General features: G+C 38.8%; 1 protein-coding gene across 1 annotated transcript in view; it reads left to right on the forward strand.

The window, feature by feature from the left end:
* The window catches only part of PIK3C2G (phosphatidylinositol-4-phosphate 3-kinase catalytic subunit type 2 gamma), a 219,113-nt gene that overhangs the window by 7,096 nt on the left and 190,483 nt on the right, over positions 1–21,534 (forward strand). Inside the window, exons 2-5 of the mRNA XM_019471996.1 lie at positions 2,983–3,065; positions 6,584–6,741; positions 10,097–10,208; positions 17,688–17,790. Coding sequence (XP_019327541.1) covers positions 2,983–3,065; positions 6,584–6,741; positions 10,097–10,208; positions 17,688–17,790 — 456 coding nt within the window. The remainder of the gene's footprint in view (positions 1–2,982; positions 3,066–6,583; positions 6,742–10,096; positions 10,209–17,687; positions 17,791–21,534) is intronic.

The raw sequence follows: 21,534 nt of genomic DNA on the forward strand, positions 1-21,534 counted from the left end.
GGTTGTAGCGAGGTGGGTGTCGGTCTCTTCTCCCAAGTAACTAGCGATAGGGCAAGAGGAAATGGCCTCAAGTTGTGCCAGGGGAGGTTTAGATTGGACGTGAGGAAAAATGTCTTTCCTGAAAGAGTGGTTAAACATTGGACCAGGCTGCCCAGGGAAGTGGTGGAGTCCCCATCCCTGGAAGTATTTAAAGGACGTGTAGATGAGGCGCTTAGGGACATGGTTTAGTGGGCATGGTGGTGTTGGGTCGATGGTTGGACTTGATGATCTTAGAGGTCTTTTCCAACCTTAATGATTCTATGATTCTACACAGGATGCATGTTTGCCATTAGGATTCACTAGGAAATGCTGCCAGCAAAGGTGCAGAGAGGCAGAGGGCTCCTGTGTTACTTCTGTCTCCGGCAGGAGAGGGTCCGGATTCCAGCTTTGTCTGTCAAGCTCCTTTTTTCTATCCTTTAGTAATTACTTAATCACATTCTTCTTCAAGCCATGAACTTGAGGATCCATACCCATGTTCTTGTGGCCAATCATCCTTTCCCAGTCTTGGCCTTCTCCTTGCTTAATTCCTCTCTGTTCCTCCATCCTCAGTTCCCAAATGCGGTTTTGCTCTTTTAAAATCTTCACTCCCATTCAGTGTCATGTCCCAGCCTCACCTTTTCTCACCTGTGGCCTAGTTTTCTTAGCTGTTCATTTATCTACTCTCTCTCTTTTTCCATGCAATTTTTCAAGGGCACTGTACCTGCTCTGTAATGACAGAACTGCAGATGGAAAAGGAACCTTTTTGTGTTGCTGGAAGCAACAGGTTTCCAGCCTTCCCTCCTGTGGGAGTCTCCATCCACTGCTCCTGTAGGTAGTCTTAAGTTGTCCCTCCTTTGCAGCACAGGGCTTGGGTGGTCCTTAGCTCTGTAGAGTCCCTGTCAATCTCCTGTTGCTCCTTCTGGCTGCTCACCTCCTCCTGCAGCTCCTTCACCAGCAGCTTGGCGCTGCAGCCAGAGCACAGTTCCCACCAGTACTGCCACTGCTGTCCCCAACCCCAGGGAGAGACACCAGACAAGCCCTGCAGCCAGAGCCAGACAAGCCTGGTCTGCAGCATCCTTCCTCTGGAGCACTGTGTGGGTCAAAGTCTCTGCTGTCCACAGGGGCAGTTTCTGCACCCCGTGATGAAGATTGCACCATGTGGCATGTCACCATCATCACTGTGTAGCCTTCAGTGCAGGTTCTGGGCTCCCTTTGCACCCCTGCTGCAACAACTGCTGTAGCTTTATCTGCCTGCTGTGCTCTGCAAGCTGTGCTCCTGCTCCTGGTTGTAGAGCTCACCCACAAACACAGCAATGTCTCTCTGAACTTGTTCCGGCTTGAATTCCTCCATCTGGAATGTAGGGGTACACAACATCCCAGATGCAAACTTCCTAGAGCCTTGTCAATATATCTTTTTATAAAACTGTCTACCCTGATGTAAGTGTGATCAAGAATTTTCGTTGTTGTTGTTGTTGTTTTGGTTGTGTTGTAGGGTTTTTATGACTATATAATTTTGGGAGGCCATTACTGTTACCAAATAGTTCATAATTTCTAAATAGTGAACCTCCACCAGAAGTTCTTACTACTGTGTGCTGAGGTAAATTGTAAGGTAGGTGTCTCACCAAGGTGGAAGAAAATGAACCAGTGGAGGTGCTATGTTTTCAGTGACTTTTGAAGGAGCTTTTTCAGCAGTCTTTGGAATCAAGGGTGATGGACTACTAATTTATATTGCTAAATTTAATTTCACTCTCTTATTTCAACCCTCAGGGTTATCCATTGTTTTTTCTACCAGACATTTCAATTTTTTCCTGTATTGATGATGACCCCTTATTATCTTTAAATTTCATAAGCACTCTCCTAATGCTTGTGCTGTTGTGGTTAATGAAAATACTACATACAATGAGACCCAAGACTGATGGTATCTATAAAAGGTTTGTGATTTCTGAGCTTTCAGTTCTGCCATTGTGATCTTCCCACTAGCCAGCTCCCAACAGATCTTTCATCTTTTATATTCATCCCATCTTTTAAACTGTAACTAAAATGTCACAGCCTGCATCTTTTCATGCATATTGCCCTTCCTCGTCCAGGAAAAAAATCTTAAATTTGGTTTGTTATTTATTGTTAATTTTTTTAAATTTACATAACTTGTATATAAATTATTATTAAATGATAAAATACATCTTTCACCATATCTCTTCTGTGACATGTCATTAGTTGCTTCTCTTTCTGAATGGGTTTAAAAGTTGGTGTCTCAGCTGAGCCTTGTACATGTCTCTTTGTACAACAGTAGAATGGCCTTGCAGATATAATAGTATTAAGATCTTTCCTGGAGGTAATGTTCTGACTGAAGGGTACTATGACAAACAGACAAGCGGGTGCTTTCACCCAAAATAGTGGCTCAGACCTCTGCTCTCCAAGCTTAGAGAAAGTATCTGGGGATTTTTCATGTTCAACAGAATACACTGGCTTCCTGTTATCTGTCTTAGGGACTTACCTGACAGGTTTATGGAGTTTGAAGGGATCCTGAGCTTCCTTCCAGGGCAGAAAGAGAGAAAATAAGGATTAAAACTCACTGCAGCATAAGCTTCATTTTGTCCCCTCTCCCTTTTGTAAACTAAGCATACATCTTCTGCATTTAGTTATCTGTGCTCTTACACTAGGTGAATTTTGAAAGCTTTGTCTGGAATTCCTTATATTCTACACGGAGGGGAAAAAAAAATTGTTAAACCCAGGGTGGCTGATGCTTTGTGACTTTGCATTTTTTCTCTGAAAGCATTTAGAGTGCAGTCAAAATGGGGTTATTTGTGCTTATTTGGAGCTCCATCAAGTCAGGGGAGGGATGATGATAAGGTATGAAAGTTAGTTCTCATGGAACCAAATGCAAGGTTAGCCTTATGCTCCTTCTGCTTCTGTTATCTAAATAACTGAGCTCTGTTTCTTCTGGTGTCATTTTGGTATTTTTAGGCTACAGGTTGGTCTATACAGCTGGTTGAAGCAAATCAAGGAAGTAATGAAAACACAGTTGCTTTTTGCAATGCAGTGGAGAAGTAAGTAATGAAAAAAAACTTTATTCAGCCAACTATGACATTTCACTTATTTCTTTTCATTGGATTGGTTACCTCTGCATTCCTGAACAGTGCCATAATTCCAATATCTACTTAAATATGGAAATGCTCCTAATTTTGGTTTAAAGATTAAAATCCACAAAGGAATGTTAATTCCAAAAATATTTTCTCCCTCAGCTGTCCCCTTTATGAGTGATAAGTACATTTACCTCTTCAGTGTTGATGGTTTATAGTGTGTGAAACTTAAGATCCATTTTATGCCGTTGTCTTGGACAATGTTAGTGCCTGTGTAGCTCGGAGCAGGAAAAAAGAATTGGAGGAACTGACTGGCCGAGAACAGAATTACTACATGCTGTCATGATGAAAAGTGAGACTTAGCAAGCAACAAAAACTCGTTTTAATTATTGTTTACCGTTACAGTTAATAGTGTGGCTTAATGGGATAGAACATTTTTACTTTCTTAATCTTCTTCGGAAAAAGAAATTGTGCTGAAATCCAAGAGCACTAAGAAATACAAGTTTTTAGACCATCTGTGCAGATTCATTTTCCTTTGTAGATATTCATTGATAACACTATCAAGTTATTAGCACAAATGCATGCTCTTTCACCCAGAAAAGTCGTCGGAAAATGGGATGCTGCTTTTTTTTTTTTAATTAGACTTTAATGAATTGACTGTATTCAAGGTCAGCCAAGCCTGCTTCTCTTAAAAGAAAAAAAGTTTGATGTTGCCCTGAAATTACTAGTGAATATATTATATATTCATACGGGGTGGATGGTCAGCTTCAAAACATACTCATTCACATGCGTCTCAGTTTTCTTTTTTTCCACAGTTCATCAGTCTGAACCCCAACCCAATTCTACTAACATCAGATGCATGAAGGCACATTCCACATGACAGGCTTTCCTCTCAGATATTCAGATTTTTTTAATGTCCAAACATTCTACATTTAACTTTACACTCTAATTATAGGAAAAGCTTTCTATTGTTTTTTTTTTTTTTTTTTTTTTTGTGAATAAATGAATTTATTTACAGGGCTAAAAAGATTAATAGAATTAAGCCATTCCTGTTTTGCAGTAACTTGTTTAGTGTGCATCACTAGCAAATACTCTTAAAAAGAAAAGAAGAACCGCCTTTGCTTTTCTTCTATCAAATAAAAGGGAAAACATTCTTAGGACAAAATGTCACAGCAAACAAAAGAAAAAAAAATGCCATAAATTTGCAAATAACTAACATATTCAGTCTTGCCAAATAAGCATCCTTCCAGTCCCCAAAGAATCTCAATAACTGGCAGTTTTATGCATCAGAGGCAAGATGTATAATTCAAACTCTGTCATGCAGACTTGCACCTCCAGCATGCAGCTCAAATAGAAACCCATCATGTTTTTCTCTAGGTAATATTTGTACAGGTAGTAATCTATAATTGAAACATCTCATTGTACACAACTGTAAAGCAGTTTTCAAAATCCATTTATTGGGTTACTTCTACAATTATGGATATAGCTATAGTGAACGTTCATCCATGGGTGGCTTCAGAATACATCCTAAAGCGAGTTTGATACCAGAAGATGCCAAGCTGATAGTCTCAGGGATCAATGCTGCAAAATGCAGAGTTCCTCCACCTCCTACTGACTTTCAAGAATGTGCTCTGCACTGCAGAGAAATACATCGCATTATGAAATGCTGTGAAATAGCAAATCCCTATAAATGTTAGTACTTTCTGCATACGCTGAATTGTTGCAGCACAGAAAGCAAGTAGCACAAGATTTTCTTCATGTAAAACTTGTGTAGTACTTCAGTTATGCCTTGGAAGACCTAACCTTTCAAAATTTTGAGGTGGGCATGTTTTGCCCACCTGCTCAGGCCAGAAGCCCTTTAATCACCTGAAAACAACAGACGGCCATAAATGAGCAACACTTTCTGGAACTGAATGCATTTTTATCTGAAAAGCATAAAAAGCAAATTTCTGTCCCTACATTATCATAAAATATAAATAGTGTGGAGGTAGAGAAGGAGATGAGGTTCACGTAGTTTTGAAATGACTGCCAGTAAGTTGGGGAGGTGATTTCACGCCCTGTGTATGTACGTAGCCCATTAATTTGATGCTGGAGAAAGGGTAGTGAAGTTTTCAGTCTTACGCAGTCCTTGGCCTTCTTATAGAAACAGGTTACAAGAGTGAATTTGGTGATAGGGGAAAGCTTGATGTGTATGTTGTTCGCAAAGAAAATAGACTGACATCAACTACATAGGTCACCAAAACAGCCTCTGTAGTATAATGATTTTTTTTTTTGCTATGAGTATAAATCTGTCTCGTACTGGAGGTATTGTCAAGCCTTATTTTCTCCTACCCCACTGAAACATCATGGCCCCTGGCTTTTCATTGTAAGAAATGGGCTGCTTCATTGGATTACTAACTTTGGAAGCTTAGGCTTTTTCTCTTTCTCATGCTATAGAAATACATGGCATAAAAGAGTAGTTCATATTGTTGTTTAAGAGACTTGGGCAGCAGCCCTGAGGCAGGAGGTAACATAGTAATGAAGAACTTCATGTGAGAGAACTATGGCTCAAAATACATTGTAATCGGAGACTGTATAAAGTGCTGCCAAATCAGAAGCTACAAAATGCTTCTTGAACTAACAAAAAAGAATGCAGTATGCTTAGTACAGGATGTTTGAGTTTAGTTACTAAAATTTTCAGGCCAATTAGTGAAATGTAAAGCTTCAGCTGGTACAATATGTACCCTTACCTGCAGCTGCAAAGTGTATTTGCTTAAAAAGCAAGTTTAATCTCAGCTGACAGACATAATACCTGTGACCAGTGTTCATTAGGAAATGGTACCTCAGGAGGAATTAGTTTCTGCAAGTCTTCGGTAATTGGAAGGAGGAGGGGCAATATATTTTATAGGTAATGATATATCAGAGGGACTTAATGACTGTAACAGTTATTGCTCTCTACAGACATTTACATAAATACCCAGGGTTTTAGTAATGAGGATTTCAGATTGGATTCTAGAACACTGAAAATAGGGACTTCTTAAGATTTTGCATAGAAAGCATGTTTCTGTATTCATCTTGACTAGCTGTCCTAATCGCAGATGTCTGTGCATGTGCTCTTGGTTAGTTTTATGTTATTTAAGTACATATTTGAGCACCGTCATTTCTACTGTGCTCAGTGTACACTGAAGTCCGTGTTTAAATTCCTTTTGGCTTCACTGAGGTCAAGCTCAGCAGTGATTCTGTGAAGTTCATGAAGATTTTACTGATGGTTTTGCTATTAAGTAAAAGACAGTTATATGTACGCTATCTGATATGTAGTTATCTCAGTAATGCATGAAAACAAAGTTTGAATTGCTACTGTTTTTCCCTCTGTTTGCACAAAATTTTATTCCTAGCAGCTCTCTATGTACTATTATTATAGGTATGTTGTAGAATTTTTTTTGTTCTTATAAGAGAGCTGAAATGCATACCTATTTAGACATAATTTCATCACGTGTCCTTTTCAGAATAAGAAATGCCTATCCTGCTTTTGACTTGAAGACAAACACCGGGAAAATCTGGAGTGTTGCAACAAGGTTCCCAGACCATATCCTTGGTAAATCAAAGTTCAGGATCAGCGTTTGGACAGATTCTTCACCATATCCTTTGCTTCTTACGCAACGCGGTAAGTGATTGAGGTGTCCATATCCTTCCACAATTCAGTTCCATGGAGATGACAAAATGCATTTGTTATCTGGAAAGATACTTGGAGAGCAAGCCTTACGTGGGTCTTGAGTGCATACTTTGTCAAACATGTTTAGCATATTTGCTGTAAAATTAAAATCACATTAAATATTAAACTTTGCTGATGTGTAGATCTCTACTTTTTTTTAGTTACACTTGGGACCAATTCTGGCAGTCTCAAAATGGGCCAACATTCAGACTTTGATTCAGAAGGAATTTAAGCTTGTGCCTAATTTAAAGTGTAGGGGTAATCCCCATATGGTTGTGGAACTTTTCACAGCCTTGACTCTGTTTCTGAATCCAAGACTTAAGAGTCTGCGGTTGCTAAGACTCCTCTGCACCCAAGGTTATGTACAGGTCAGGGAAAGTACATGTTGGTCATAAGTGAAACAGGAGAAATTCCAACTGGATATAAGGAAAAGAAGAATAATTAAGAATTGGAACAGTTTGCCCGCGGAGGTTGTGAAGTCTCCATCCTTGGAGGCTTTTAAGATTTTACAAGACAAAACCCTGAACAAGCTGGTCTGAATTCAGTGTTGACCCTCCTTTGGGGAGGAGGCTGGACTTAAATGGACCTACTGAGATCCTTCCCAACCTGAATTATTCTGTCACTAGTGACTGTGGGAAGCTGCCAGTGCTCCAATGCATCCTGTATCTGTGGTGAATGGGGGAATATTTGATTCCAGCTCTGGTAATTTTTACTTAAGTCACATAAGCAAAAATAAAATACATTTAAAATATTTTTTTCTCCCTCTCTTCCTGTGCTGCTTCATTAAGTGATAGACTTTTTTATGAATCTTTTCTTCAGTTGTCAAGGAATTATTTGGCTGTAACAGGCTAAGTATTAGTTTGTTTGACAGTTTGAAAGCTGAAAATCCAAAGCTCTACAGAATATCAGTCAACATATATTAAAAAATGTATCTTCATAAATACAGTAGCCAAGACTTCCACATTTATTCATACAAGTTTGGTTACTTGTATTGGGAGCATCTATATATTTATTGGAAAGCCTGGCAAAGTAGTAGGTTGAATCATCTTGAATCAATATTTTGTGGATTCCATGAAACAAAGGACCGAAGATCTCTGGACACTTGGACCAGAAGGTAGTATTTCCAGCACTTCTGTCAGCTAAGTGAGGGCTCCCTGTAGTGCAGAAGTCTGAACTACTGACAAATATTTTTATCATATAGCGTTGTTTACCTTACAGATTGTTTGATTTTTGGTCTGTGTAACTTTATTTACAAAAATGCTTTAGGAGGCCCAGCTAAAACTGAAGGGGATATGAGAAACAGTCCCTATCCTAAACTTGCTTACAGGCTAAGTAAACTATATGATACATTCAAAGAGGGGAGGCAGGGAGGGAGTACACTTTTTTGCCCCATCTAACATAAAGAGCATAAAGAATTGTTCAGTCATGCAAAAACATTTGCAGAGCAAGGAAAGGAAAATGGATCTGTGGAGTGCAAATGAACGATACTAGCAAGTTTCAGGTTTTTTTCTGAGTGACCTGAAAAAGTGCATGTTACAATTTTAATTCAAGATTCTGTACCATTCTCCTTTTTCTGGTGTACATAAATTTAGCAAGTAAGCACTGCATTTTACATGTCAAACCAGCTATGAGGAGTTGCTTAAAATAGCGAGTTGTCAAAGGGCTAGACTTTTAAAACTAGTATGACTGGTAGAAAATCATGTGGCTTTCTGAGGAAAAGAAAAATGGCTTTGCAAAGAAACGAACATTTTCAGAAGGAATTTTTGAATCTATTGACACATTTGGTCTTCCCTGGGGAAAACCAAACCAAAACAAACCCCAAGCTATCTATAGTAATCAACTCTTTTATTTCAGCTTTGTTTTTGTCACAGCCCTCACCCTAAAAAACATCAGCTGTCCTCTGAAGTTTTTTTTCAGTATCGCAGGCCCTTAAACTTCCCTGCAAAAACAAGTTTACATTTCTAGGTTTGTTCTAAAATAATAGCGTAGCAGCTCTGGACCAGATTTGCCAGTATGAATTGGCTGCTCTGGGCAACTGAGTAGTTCAGAACACCATTACATCCAGTGAAACTGGTTGGTTAGGCTCAGTTTGAACCAGTTGTCTGAACCTGGAGCAGTGTAAATTAGTCAACACACAAGTCTGGGTTACATGTTTAGTTTCTGGGGATTTGTATTTAACTGTAGGTAGTTTCCATTTTTTATATCAAAAAGTTCACTTAAAACTTGTAGTAAGAGCTCTTAACGGATGCTAATTTTGAAGCAATAAAGAAATACCATGAATAAAAAACTGAAAGAAAAATCTACTTTGGCTTTTCTGTTATCAGTTACAGACAATGAGATTGCCTGAGAATTACGGAGGAAGTCCAGACTTTATTTTGCGTTGTAAAACCATCTCAGTACGTTATATGAAAACTTTTCTCTAGAGAGTCAGATATTTTTCCGCTAAAGAGAAGTATCTCAGACTTGAAGCATCAGTGCTGGTGGAGTATGCCCTGCATGCCTGTAAATACCAAGCTTATCAGACATGCATGCAATTTGACTGCCAGATTATGCAGCTATTCTTTCCCATTTTTTGATCAGTTCTTCCAAAATGGACAGAGAGGAGGTGTATTGGCGGGGTTGGGAAATGGCTTTAAAAGCTGAAGTAGCACTAGAGAAAATTCTCAAAATGCTAGAATATTTCTGACCAGCAGATTGTGCAAACTGACATAGAACTTCTTAATTTATATGCATTATATTTAATATTATATAATATATAATATTATAATGTCGCTGTACACATAATATTATAATATAATACATATATATAAAATGTATATGAGCATTAATTTACTTCTTGGTTATGGCTAAAAAGGTATGCACAGCAGAAACAATAGCAAGTAAAATTCTGGAGCTGCCTTGTGTCGTGAGCAGCAACAGAGTCATGAGTGGCAACAGGGTCAACTTTTGCATCAGGCCATGTTCGCACATGGGAAATGTACCAAGATATTCATCAGGAAAATGGAAAAAAAATAAAATTGCCATTTGTCTCTTCTGCTTGGGAAAGTTGCTCGGCTCTTCATTCGAGCTACCTAACAAATTGCTAATTTCCTTTAAATTGACATAGATTCTGTGGCTTGTAGAGTATTTGAAGCAAAATTAAAAAAAAAAAAAAATCAGGTGTGGCTTGATCTAATTCCTCTTGATGGAGCTAGTCTGCAGCAGTAGTTAACAAGAATTTCTTTGTAATTCTTTTCTTTGCTCGAGTATCTAGCCTGGAATTCTCTAGCAAGCTACTATTAATTTTTCTTGCTATCTTTATTTACAGCTGGCTGTATTACTCGTGACTTAATTGTAGAGATCCTCCGTTGCACAAATCGATACCCAGACCAGGAGGAATGCCTTCTAAGTGTTTGCGGGTCTGATGAATTCTTACAAAAGTAAGTATCTCATTAAGAGACAGTACTGAGTATGTATTGTGTAATATAAGCTGTGCATTTAATGCACTCTGCTCATGTGCCATGTAAACAGAACCATAGGGAGAGTTAGATTATGTTCCAAACCCTTAATGTATAGTTTCTGAAACTCCCGGAACACACGGTACTTATGTTCTACAGAGATGATGGTGTGCTCTAGTGCAAGGATTCAGATCCTGGCTCCTTTATATAAGCTTTGTGCAGCCTTGAATAATTTGTTTCACTCTGTTGTCCTTCTGGGGGTGTTGGTCGACAGCCGGCTGAACATGAGCCGGCAGTGTGCCCAGGCGGCCAAGAAGGCCAATGGCATCCTGGCCTGTATCAGAAATAGTGTGGCCAGCAGGAGTAGGGAAGTGATCGTCCCCCTGTACTCGGCACTGGTGAGGCCGCACCTCAAATACTGTGTTCAGTTTTGGGTCCCTCACTACAAGAAAGACATTGAGGTGCTGGAGCGTGTCCAGAGAAGGGCAACAAAGCTGGTGAAGGGTCTGGAGAACAAGTCTTCTGAGGAGCGGCTGAGGGAACTGGGGTTGTTTAGCCTGGAGAAGAGGAGGCTGAGGGGAGACCTCATCGCGCTCTACAACTACCTGAAAGGAGGTTGTAGCGAGATGGGTGTCGGTCTCTTCTCCCAAGTAACAAGCGATAGGACGAGAGGAAATGGCCTCAAGTTGTGCCAGGGGAGGTTTAGATTGGACATGAGGAAAAATGCCTTTACTGAAAGAGTGGTTAAACATTGGAACAGGCTGCCCAGGGAAGTGGTTGAGTCCCCATCCCTGGAGGTATTGAAAAGACGTGTAGATGAGGCGCTTAGGGACATGGTTTAGTGGTCATGGTGGGGTTGGGTTGACGGTTGGACTTGATGATCTTAGAGGTCTTTTCCAACCTTAATGATTCTATGAGTCTGTGGTCTTTCTCATCTGTAATACAAAGATGATGCTGCTTCCAATATCTCATAGGAGTCTTATAAGCATGAGGGGATATGTGTATCCTCAAAGGGGGAAATCACCAAAGAGAGGAGAAACGGTATTATACAGCTGCATAGCAGGTGACTTTTCTTTGTATCTAGTTGTAACAGTAGTAAAGAAATGAAGTCAGCGCTTTGGTGCTGACTGCAAGTTGAAGAAAAACATGTTATACATACAAACAGGTCTTTCTGAATGTATGTAGTCTAAAAGTAAGGAAGTAAATGCTCTGATTCACATTCATTCAAGTAAACTCTTGTGGTTGTTGAAAGCATTACTGGACTCAGCTAGTTGTTTCTTGCCCTCTGGCAGATTAAATTCAGCTGTCAGCGAAAGTGAGCAGATTTTGTGTTGAAGCAGCTGAAGTGCAGGCTCTTGTCAGCTGTGCTGTAGAGATGGTGACTTTCAGCAGAAGGGGAGAAGCTGGCAGTTCTCTGTGGTAACATGTTAAGCTGGCACTGCAGGAATCACAGCTCATCTGTTAGAAACGTAAAAAGTGTTAGATAAAATAGTATACATCTATAATTGAAAAGGAAATTTTTAGCAGCAGTCAAATTTGCAGTATAGCGTAAAGATTACCTGAACTAGCCCAAAGCAAGTCAGCTTGATTAATGAAAGTAATGCAGTTGTGACAGCAAGTGTCACACTGTAAATCAGCTTTGGTTTATAGCCAGCTTGGATGCTTCTACTCTTACACAGGTACACAGGTCAAATGTTCACATGTTTATGGTGAATTATGCTTTGCAACTAAAGATGAAGACTTCGGCATTTCTGAGCTAACTCTTGTTCAAATCTCCGTAAAGCAGGAGCTGGTACAGCAGAGCACTGTGCAAAGCGTTACAACGCTGGAACTGCTGAGCAGAGAATCAGGTCATACATAAATCTGTTAATTACATAAGAAGGCCAGGGCTTTTTTTTTGTTTTCAAGTCTCTCTTCTCATTTCAAACTAATTGCTAAAGAAAATGGAAATAATGAGTCATTGTATTGAGGGTGAGCTCAGTGCATTTCAGTACAGTGTACAGTATGTTCTAAACAGTTTTATTTTCACTGTTGGGAAGAACGCATCAATAGTGGACTGTTTAAATTCCTGCACTTGCAGAATCTCTGCACGTCTCATTAGCAGTGAAACAAGGTCAAAAATGTTCTCAGCTTTTTTTGCTTTGCTCCTTCACTGTCATGCAGAAAGCACTGAGCTGCACTTATGGCCTCAGCAGCTTGTAATTCTATACTATGCCATGCTTTCAGCTCCCTTTCTTCTGCCTTCTCGTCAGAGTCCTGTATCTGAAATTTGAAACCCCAGACCATAATGATCCCTCGGGTAGCTTAACATGGTCTGCGGAGTTGCCTCAGGGTGAAATTTTACCTATGTTTGGGCTATCTTTTAGCGCAAATTGCTTTCCTCGCAATGTTGCTAACAGAGTGATTTGATGTACTTGTGCAGAGTTCTTCCCCAGAAGAGTATTTGGAAATTGTTCAGGGATGAATTCCAGTAGAAGTTCCCCAAGTTATGAGACAGCAAAGGGAATAAATACTGTGCTGCTCCTGCTTTATTGTAATCCAGAAAAAACTAAAGCGAAGCTAAAACGGTGACATGATGAATTGTTCTCAGACCAGAGTGGTTTAGCGAACAAGACAACATTGTGAAGATCTGTCAAAAGCCCTCATTTACTGTTATATAGGACTGTATTAATGAGCACTTCACCCTGCCTCCTGCAGAAGCACCTGAAAGACTTGATGATTTCTGGAATCCATTTAGCTTTGAATGAGATGGGGAAAAAAATACTTCTGTGCTAATGACCATTATACTCAGCACCACAAGATTTCATCATCCATTATTACCTTCCTAAGGAGATATCCCTGAGCTCACATCTTATCTGACTCACAAGTAGAATATCAGATTTCAAATATCCAAATTTTAACAAAATCAGAAGGCTGCGTATAGGCTACAGGTCAGTCCATAACTAATAGAGCCATCTGTGAAATTCTGATTTGGAATCTCATTTGGTTTCTGGTCTTTAAGTTCATTTTGTTTACTGATCAGAAGTCCTGGCCTTGCCTCAACCTGCAGGCTTTCTTTTTCTTCCTATGCTTCCTTTTCCCACAAGATTTTCTTACAGCACCTGTGGAAGCTATCAAGATTCATTGCCACCTTGTCCCTGCCCCTTCTGTCACTGTGAGGTGTACGTTAGTTACTTGCCTAGTTGATTTGCTGCAGTTCCTTTTTTAGATGTTCAGTGTAAGCGCATCTGGAGGCAGAACCCTGTCTGAAAGACAGACTCCTTGAAAGAAGAGAGGAATAAAACCCTATCTGTGTCATCAAATTTTACCACTATTCACAGATGTTTCTGATTTTCATATCTATAGACCCTCCTTCTCTGGGTTTCCCAGCTGTGGGCGTGCTTTCCAGTCCCTTACACTTGTCCTGTTCATGATCATCTTTTATTTCTTGGAGGGCCGTCTGCTGTTTCTAAAAATTATTTGCTTTATCTTACCATCATCCAAACCTTCTACATCTACCTTTAAACCTTGCTCTCACAGTTTCCTGTCTTTCCTTAGATTTGAATGGGTGCTCCTAAAAATAATTTTATGATGCCCTTCATGAAAGATGATATATAAAAATAAATTAAATTGGGTTAAGCAGCTCGTGTCAAATAACTCCTACCTCTCAATGCCAGCAGCAAGCCAAAACCAACCCTTCTCATGTGACAGCAATGAATCAATCCTCCATTTAGACTTTTTTGCCTTTAGAGCTACAGGCCACAAGCTCAGAGCATCCTGAAATGCCTAATAAAACAAAGCACATGACTGTATATAAGAATATGGGGTGCTTTTTTTTTTTTTTAATTTTTTTTTAATTGATCTGTCTGTTAGCAAGAGGTTGCAGGAATGCAGACCCAGCAAAGGAATGTAGTCCAAGGATACTTATAAGCTTTATTTCTAAACATGCCTTTTTTTTAAGGCATCGGATTTTTTAAAGGATCTTTTCATATGTATTTTTAATTCCATCCACGCTCCACCATAGTGTTATTTACACAGTTACCTTACTGCTTTGCAGTTCAGCCAACATAGTGAGCAGGGGCATGGAATAGAAAAGTCTAAATGCTTATCACTTATGCTCACATGCTTGCCTGTGACCTTATAGATGACATTTTTTTGCCTTACTAATTCTGTTCTCTGAGAATTGAGATCTAAATAAGAATTGGTTTTCACTCAAAGTGAAGTTTTAAGCTATTAATTATACACTGGGCAGTGTTGTATTCATGCAGATTGGGATCATAAGAAGCAAGCATCTTTTGGATTAATATGTTCTTTGTAAAAAGTAAACTTCATTTTCTCTTGTCGCTGCAGATTAAGTTTCTCATTCAGAGACGTAGCTCAGCTGAGTCCTTTTTCAAAAAAAAGTCTGATTGAACTGCATTAGGATTTGGATCTTATAGTACATCAGAGAACCTTGCTGTGGGGAAGCAAAATCATCTAGTGGTGAGGGATTCTCAAGAGACTGAGGGATTTTTCCCTTTTTCTGCTTCTGATACATTGTGGGACCACAGGCAAGTCACTTTGACCAGTTCATTACCATGGCTCTTAAAGACAAAGACTGTCTTTCACTTTGTCTTTTGTCATGGCATTCTCATCAAAGCTGTATTCTCCACATAGTAATTCCAGCAAAAAATAGGGGGAAAACTGTTGAGTTAAGAACGTTGTGGCATTTCTATTTGTGTTTCCTTTACAGAGCTCAGAGCACTGTAAACCAGTTACTAATAATCATGCTGTCCTCCAAAGGGGGCTATATTAATTTTATCTTAATAGTACAGGTATAGTAGCAGATCTGCATAGTGTGTTACAGCCTGGGGTATGGCTAAAAGGTAGTCTGTCAATCTGTGGCAAAGCTACACCCCTGTTTCTTGTAGTTCATTTTTCATCTAGACCAGGTTTCCACATTATTTTATTGAGGCATTAATCCATTTTGTCTAGTCTCTTGTGTCACAATACCTGTCAAAACTTTTCTCTTTGTATTTGTGCAAATAAAATCCCCTCATGAAGTCAACTGTATGGCCAGTACTTCTGACTGTGATGTTTCAGGCAGCATTGCTATGTCAATAAAGGATTTGATGATGTATAGTATCTGCCTGACACAGCAGAGCTAACACAAACCACTAGTGTAAATGTACTTATAACCACAAAATTCAACTTCTGTTGGTGTAGCTTGTTTTGCCTGGAAGCATGATGACGTGGAATAGTTATACTGGCAAAAGATAGTTTTTATACATCTGTGGTACAAAATTGTAACTACAGAGGAGGGTATAGCTATACCAATTTACACTAGCAGAACACTCCTCTGTATTGGTATAGCTATACCAATTGGCTTGGTATAAAGTTGGCATTGCAATAGGAATCTTTACGCTGGAGGAATCAGGAAAAAGTGAATTGGGACTCACAGATGTGTTTCTTTGTAATTTTCTTGTTACTACACCTGTCCTAAGGTTGAAGGTAAGGCAGAATGGAAAAAGCAGGAATAATGACAGGGTAAAAGGTAAAAAACAGGTGTGAGGCAGTTCTGAAGGATGCAAGGATCATGGGAGAGTTCATCATTAAAATCATGAGGCAGATGTGATTAGGTGAAATGAGGAGAGGAACAAGTTTCAAGAAAGCCATGGGTAGGCACAACACAGATATGAGCTGAGGAGCAACGGAAGAGAATCTATGCATTGGTACAGTCCCAGGAACTGGGAATCAGTCACTAGGACTTTTGCTTGTAAAGGGATTTGAGAAGGGTTGAGGCATAACAGTGATACACTTTCCTCCAGTACAGGTATTTCACTGTGTTGGTGTTAACTTCTCTCACTCTTACATCCGTACTTTATGCTCTTAAAATCAAGGAATTTTGCAAATGTATGGAAGCGCTATCAGAGGACCTTGCTTTAGGTATTTGTTATGTCAGATGGAAATGGATTTGTCCTCTGTGACCTTTAATGTATTTGTTTAAAAAAAAAAAAGTCCTTTATCTACACTTACACCTTTTGTGACCTCTAACGGAGAGTATGTATTTTACTTAACTATGGTGTAGTGTAGATGCAGAACATTTACAAGATATATGAATTCACTGTAATTGTGCTGAATGGCAATTATGTACAGCACATTTATTTAAGTTTAACCACTCATTTGTGCTGGGGACCTCTGCTGCCATGTGAGATATGAGTCTCTCCCCAAAGTCACACTTTCCATGATTTATTCATAAGGCGAGTGGTTTTTTGGAACTAAATCCAGCCAGTTTTATTCAGACATTCCATCAAAAGCCCTTTTAGGTAGAAAGAAACACAGTTTACATCTGAATTCTGAGTTTTCCATGGCACTTGACAAACCAGAAAAGAATCATCTTTCCTTCATGGCCCAGGGAGTTCTGAAACAACTTACCATGCTGTAAATCTGTATAAATATGGAATATCCCTTTTGGCACTTGTGTGGCTGGAGGCTTGAAAAAAGCAACATGAATCTAATTGAACACACACTAGAGTTGTAACTGATGATGCATATTAACTTGTTTTAGTGATGAATTTGCCTTTGCAAAAATCTGTCATTTTTCCTACCCATTAATCCCAATGGATTTTTTAAACGTAAAAAGATGTTTGCCTTAACTCTGAAATAATTTTTGCATTATTTCACCTGATTAAAACAAAAAGTGGAAGGGAAACACTGAAATTTATTTTTGTTCCAAGTAATTTTAAGAGAGTGATAAACTATAACTTAGAAGAAGTTGCCAAGAGTGATAAGTGGACTAGAAGCTACTCTGAAGAGGCAAATAAGAATAAGGAATTCCCCTGTCATGGGGTGCTAGAGCATCCTTGACCAGCAGAGTACTTTGTAGGAACCACTCCAGCTGAGTGAGTAGAGCTCTGCATCTGACCTTAGCTGGCATATGATTTGAGAAGGAGGAAGACCGACTCACAGCTTCTTTTACCATCTCTGTGAGCTGCACAGGGTGAGAACTTTGATTTCTTTGAGAACCAAGGGTCACCTGTCTTAATGTATCTGATTTTCAAACTTATAGTTAATATTTGATTTTCAAGTTGGGTATCAAACACTACAAGTCATTCTGCAGTTGAGCATTCATAACCAAGATACTTTGTTTAAATTGCAATAATTTGGGTTTCAAGAATACGCATGAATAATCTCAAGGTTTGGGAGCATGTGCAGTTTGTTTAGGATATTCTTTCTCTGTTTCATTGTTGTTCTGTTACAGAACTTAATGGTCAAAGATACAACTAAGCAATTATTCTTAAATTGTTTCACCAGAAAATATGCCAGAACCAAACCCTATCAGTTTTCACGGAAGTAGGTGCCAAGTACAGGTTTTATATTATTCAATCTGCTTTGCACTTAGGATTTAGTCCACTGGTGCTTTTAGGAGAAGGAGAGAGGAAAAAAAGAAGGAAGTGGCAAGTAGAGATAACCATTTGTCGGGTTTTTTTTCCCAAACCACAGTAATCATACTTTGGGCAGCCATGAAAGTCTTCGCAAGGCAACGACCTGCATTCAGCTTCGACTGCAGAACACTAGTAATTTGAAGCAAAGTTTGGCTCGAACGGTATGTCGTCTTTTTTTCCTCCTCTTTCTTTCAGCATCCCTGAAGGAATAAAATTCCACCAATCCTTTTATGTAGCAACCTGCAGTAATAATCAAAGAGAGATTATTTGCTTTCCTGAGAATGCATATATTATTGCTGATCTCCAGTTGAAACATACTGGTGAACATCTCTGCTTTGCTCCTGTACTTGTATCTAGTGAGTTACTGTAGAGAAGACACAACTAAAAAAAGACCAAAGGTTACCTTTTTAGAAAAAAATCAGTTTTGTCAAAATTTAATGCTATTTATTTCAGGTGGTCAGAGAAATCTTGTTTTTGATCGGCCTTTCTATGTTTTGAAATATAACCACTCAAAGTACTGTGTAAAATGAATTAGACCTGGATTCCTGTCATTATCACTGAAAACCAGGGTAGGCTGATAAAAGCCAGAATCACAGCTGATGTGTTTGTGCATGCATGATGCATACTTGTTTGCATGTGTGTATGTGCTTGTTTGTAGACATGCAGAAATGTTGTCAGTAAGGACATGTAGTCCTTACAGAAAACATTGTTTTATCATCATCTTAAATCCAGGGAGATTCCTATTCAGATTATTTGAGTTTAAGCAATCTTGCAGTGGATTACTGAGCTTTAATGACACTGACCTATGCTACTAAATGTGAGCTTTATTCCCAGTGGACCACCTTGAACTACTTCTAACCCAAAGTTTGCAGTACAGCAGAAGCTTTGTTCTGGGCAGTGTTCACTGGCAGTGTGTTGACTCTGTTCACAGATAGTAGCAACTACCTGCTTTGCATAGGTATGCTATCAGCCTGAGTCTGTCAATATATGGGTCAGATGGCAGATTTCTGACATAAAAGGGTAGGAGCTTTTAATTTCTGTTATGTGTCACCAAGTGAAACATCGATTTCAATACAATATGTTACCTGGAGCATTAAAAAAGGACTCTAATGAGGCCAAATATATATATATTTTTTTTAACACTTTAACCAGTTTATAGATAAAAGAATAATTTAGTGCTCATATGTACAATCCTGTCTTAAATTATTGGCGTTCTTCTTTGCCAATATTATTCACTTATTTTTTAAAAACCATTGATTCTTCTTGGTATAGCATTGTCCAAAAGAAAGTAAATTAGGAAACGTGGAAGCTTTCATCACCAGATCACTTCTTCAAAAATGACTCAGATCAATGAATTGCCAACTGCTTGCTCTCAGTCTAGAGAAAATAAGTTGATGTTTGAATATATCTTCAGAAGGATGTGAGCAATTGTCTATCTCGTGTCCTTTCTCACCCCATCCCCATATCACAGCAGCAAAAAGAACATATCCAGTGACCACTGGAATGAGTTTTCTCTTGGGAAAGTGTCTGTGGTACCTTGTTGTCATTTAACTGCAAGTTGTTGAGGTTGAGGCAGGAATCACCATGTGATTTCCATTGCCTGCATTAAACAGATTATATGGTCAGCGTAGTCCTTTCTGGTGTTAGATCTGTGACAAGACATCCTGTATTAGGAGATGGAAAACTTCATTGTTCCATATAGTGCTGCCAAAGAAGGGCTTGAGAAGAGTGGAGTGTTGGTGATGAGATATAATTATGGACGCACGTAAGTGTGTGTAACGGTGGAAAAATTATTTACCTTTTTTAGGTCAGCATCTCTATCTTTTAAATGGAATAATATATTATTGACCCTTCTGCTGGGCAGTTGAAGATTTCCAACATTTTCTGGCCTGAGAAATCAGTGACACGAATTAAAAGTTTGATACAAATGCGTTTTGCTACTTATATGCATATAGCATGTGGTGAAGGTATTTTTTACATGCATGTACTGAAAAGAGGTAGCCTCAAACAACTTCCTGACAATCTCCTCTTCAAAATTCCAAGCCAATGATTGATTCTTTACAAGTGACTTTGTCTTGAAACAGAAAAGCTAAAATATAGAGCAAATGACCTATTTGCTGTATATAGATCTGCTATTACTACAGATTTTCAAATTTATCTGCTTTGGAACCTAATGATATGTTCAGGAGTCTCTTCTGAAGCTTTAAAGCTTGTTTGTGTGCTAAAGAAGCAAAACTATACCAATGCCACCTGGAGACTGCCTTCATGATTCTTGCTTACCTTACATAACACTGTTGAAATCGGGATGCATAGTTAAAAATCTCTGTACATGCAAATTACTATTATTTTACTATTATGCTTAATAACCAATATAAGTGGATACTTATACGTAATGTGCAACTAATTTTTGTTTAAACCACACAGCTTATGAACTTTGGCCAATAACTAAATGTTCACAATTCTTTTGTGAATTCAGCTGAAAAACATATTTTTTTAAGGTGAACACTTGCTTCCTTTCCTTTTGTGGGAAGCTGGCATTCTGTTATGAAGTATTCAGAAAGAGGAAATTGTCTTGAACTCAGCAGTTACAAGCAAGAAAGTTGGCCTGGGGCTTTACATGGAATCACGGGTCTTTCAGCCAGTGGGTGACCTTTAATTTGATTTTGGTTTTTTTGAGACATGAGATTTATCAGCCTTAACACTCTTGAACAAAAGTCTTGTAAGACCCGAATTTTCAAGATGCTAGATTCCTAGTAAACTTCCAAATAAAGCTTATACAGAGAACGTAAGGTTATCTTTATGATATAGAAACTTATTGAAGCTCAGTTTTATACTGTCTAGCCAGACAAAGAGCTTCTGTTGACAGGATTGGGAATTCTACACCTTGCAGATTTTTCTTCACACATTGAAATCTTGAGAATGAAATGAATGTGGAGAAAATCCAATAGTCCTCTTGTAAAATGGTGGCCCAGTATACATGGGTTACAATAATACTGAATAATGACTGCTAGATTTGTTTTGACTGCACACCTGTCCTACTCTGAATTTTAACCTAGGTGGTCTTTAAGAGGCAACTCTTAAGCACAAACTCCACAAGTTGTAGTGGGTCAGAAATGTTAAATTCCTAGTGGCTGGGTGGTGTTTAGGAAGAAATGCGCAGTGGAACAGTGTAGAAGCACAAACCTTTATCCAGATAACATTTCCAGGGAGTGCTCTGCCGATCCAAGAGACCTATTTTTTCAGAGTTGTTCCCACACACTGATTATCTGGGTAAAGCATGAATCTTTGCAGTGGCGAAGCAGCAAAGAACACTTATGGGTTTCTAACAAGAGCCTCGCTTGCTTCCAGACAGGGATTTTTGGATTAAAGCAGCCAGCAAGCAATATTTCCTGACAATTAAAAAACATTTTTATTTTCATATATACCGGTGTTAATATTTTACCGGACATAATGAGTTAAGCATTAACCTTCTGAGCATAATCACAGACAAGAAAAGTCAGTGGTCCATCATGATAAGAAGGTGGGGTTTTTTTCCATTATTTAAATGTTTGTGACTTTTTAGAGGGATTGTGTAGTACCTCAAATAGAAGGGAGCCTTTTCTTGTGTTTAAGTATCCCTTGAAATTGTACTACTGTGAAATGCTTCATGTTCTATTAATATCCTCAAAGTCTCCTTCAACTCTGTTGCAGTTTGACAGGTCTAAATGAGGTTTAATATACTGCAGTGCACTGTGGAGGCCAGGAGCAGAGACCTAGTGTCTCTTGACGTTTCACATTTTGGAAATGGTTACAATTACCAGGTAGAATGATTACAAACAAACAAAAATAGTCTTTCAGGCAGTTAACTAACAAGCTTGGAAGACAAACTAGCAGTGTTCAGACCATTAGATAACATTTATTGTCTC

Source organism: Aptenodytes forsteri, unplaced genomic scaffold (genome assembly GCF_000699145.1).
Source record: "Aptenodytes forsteri isolate BGI_AS27 unplaced genomic scaffold, ASM69914v1 Scaffold241, whole genome shotgun sequence".
Taxonomy (NCBI): domain Eukaryota; kingdom Metazoa; phylum Chordata; class Aves; order Sphenisciformes; family Spheniscidae; genus Aptenodytes; species Aptenodytes forsteri.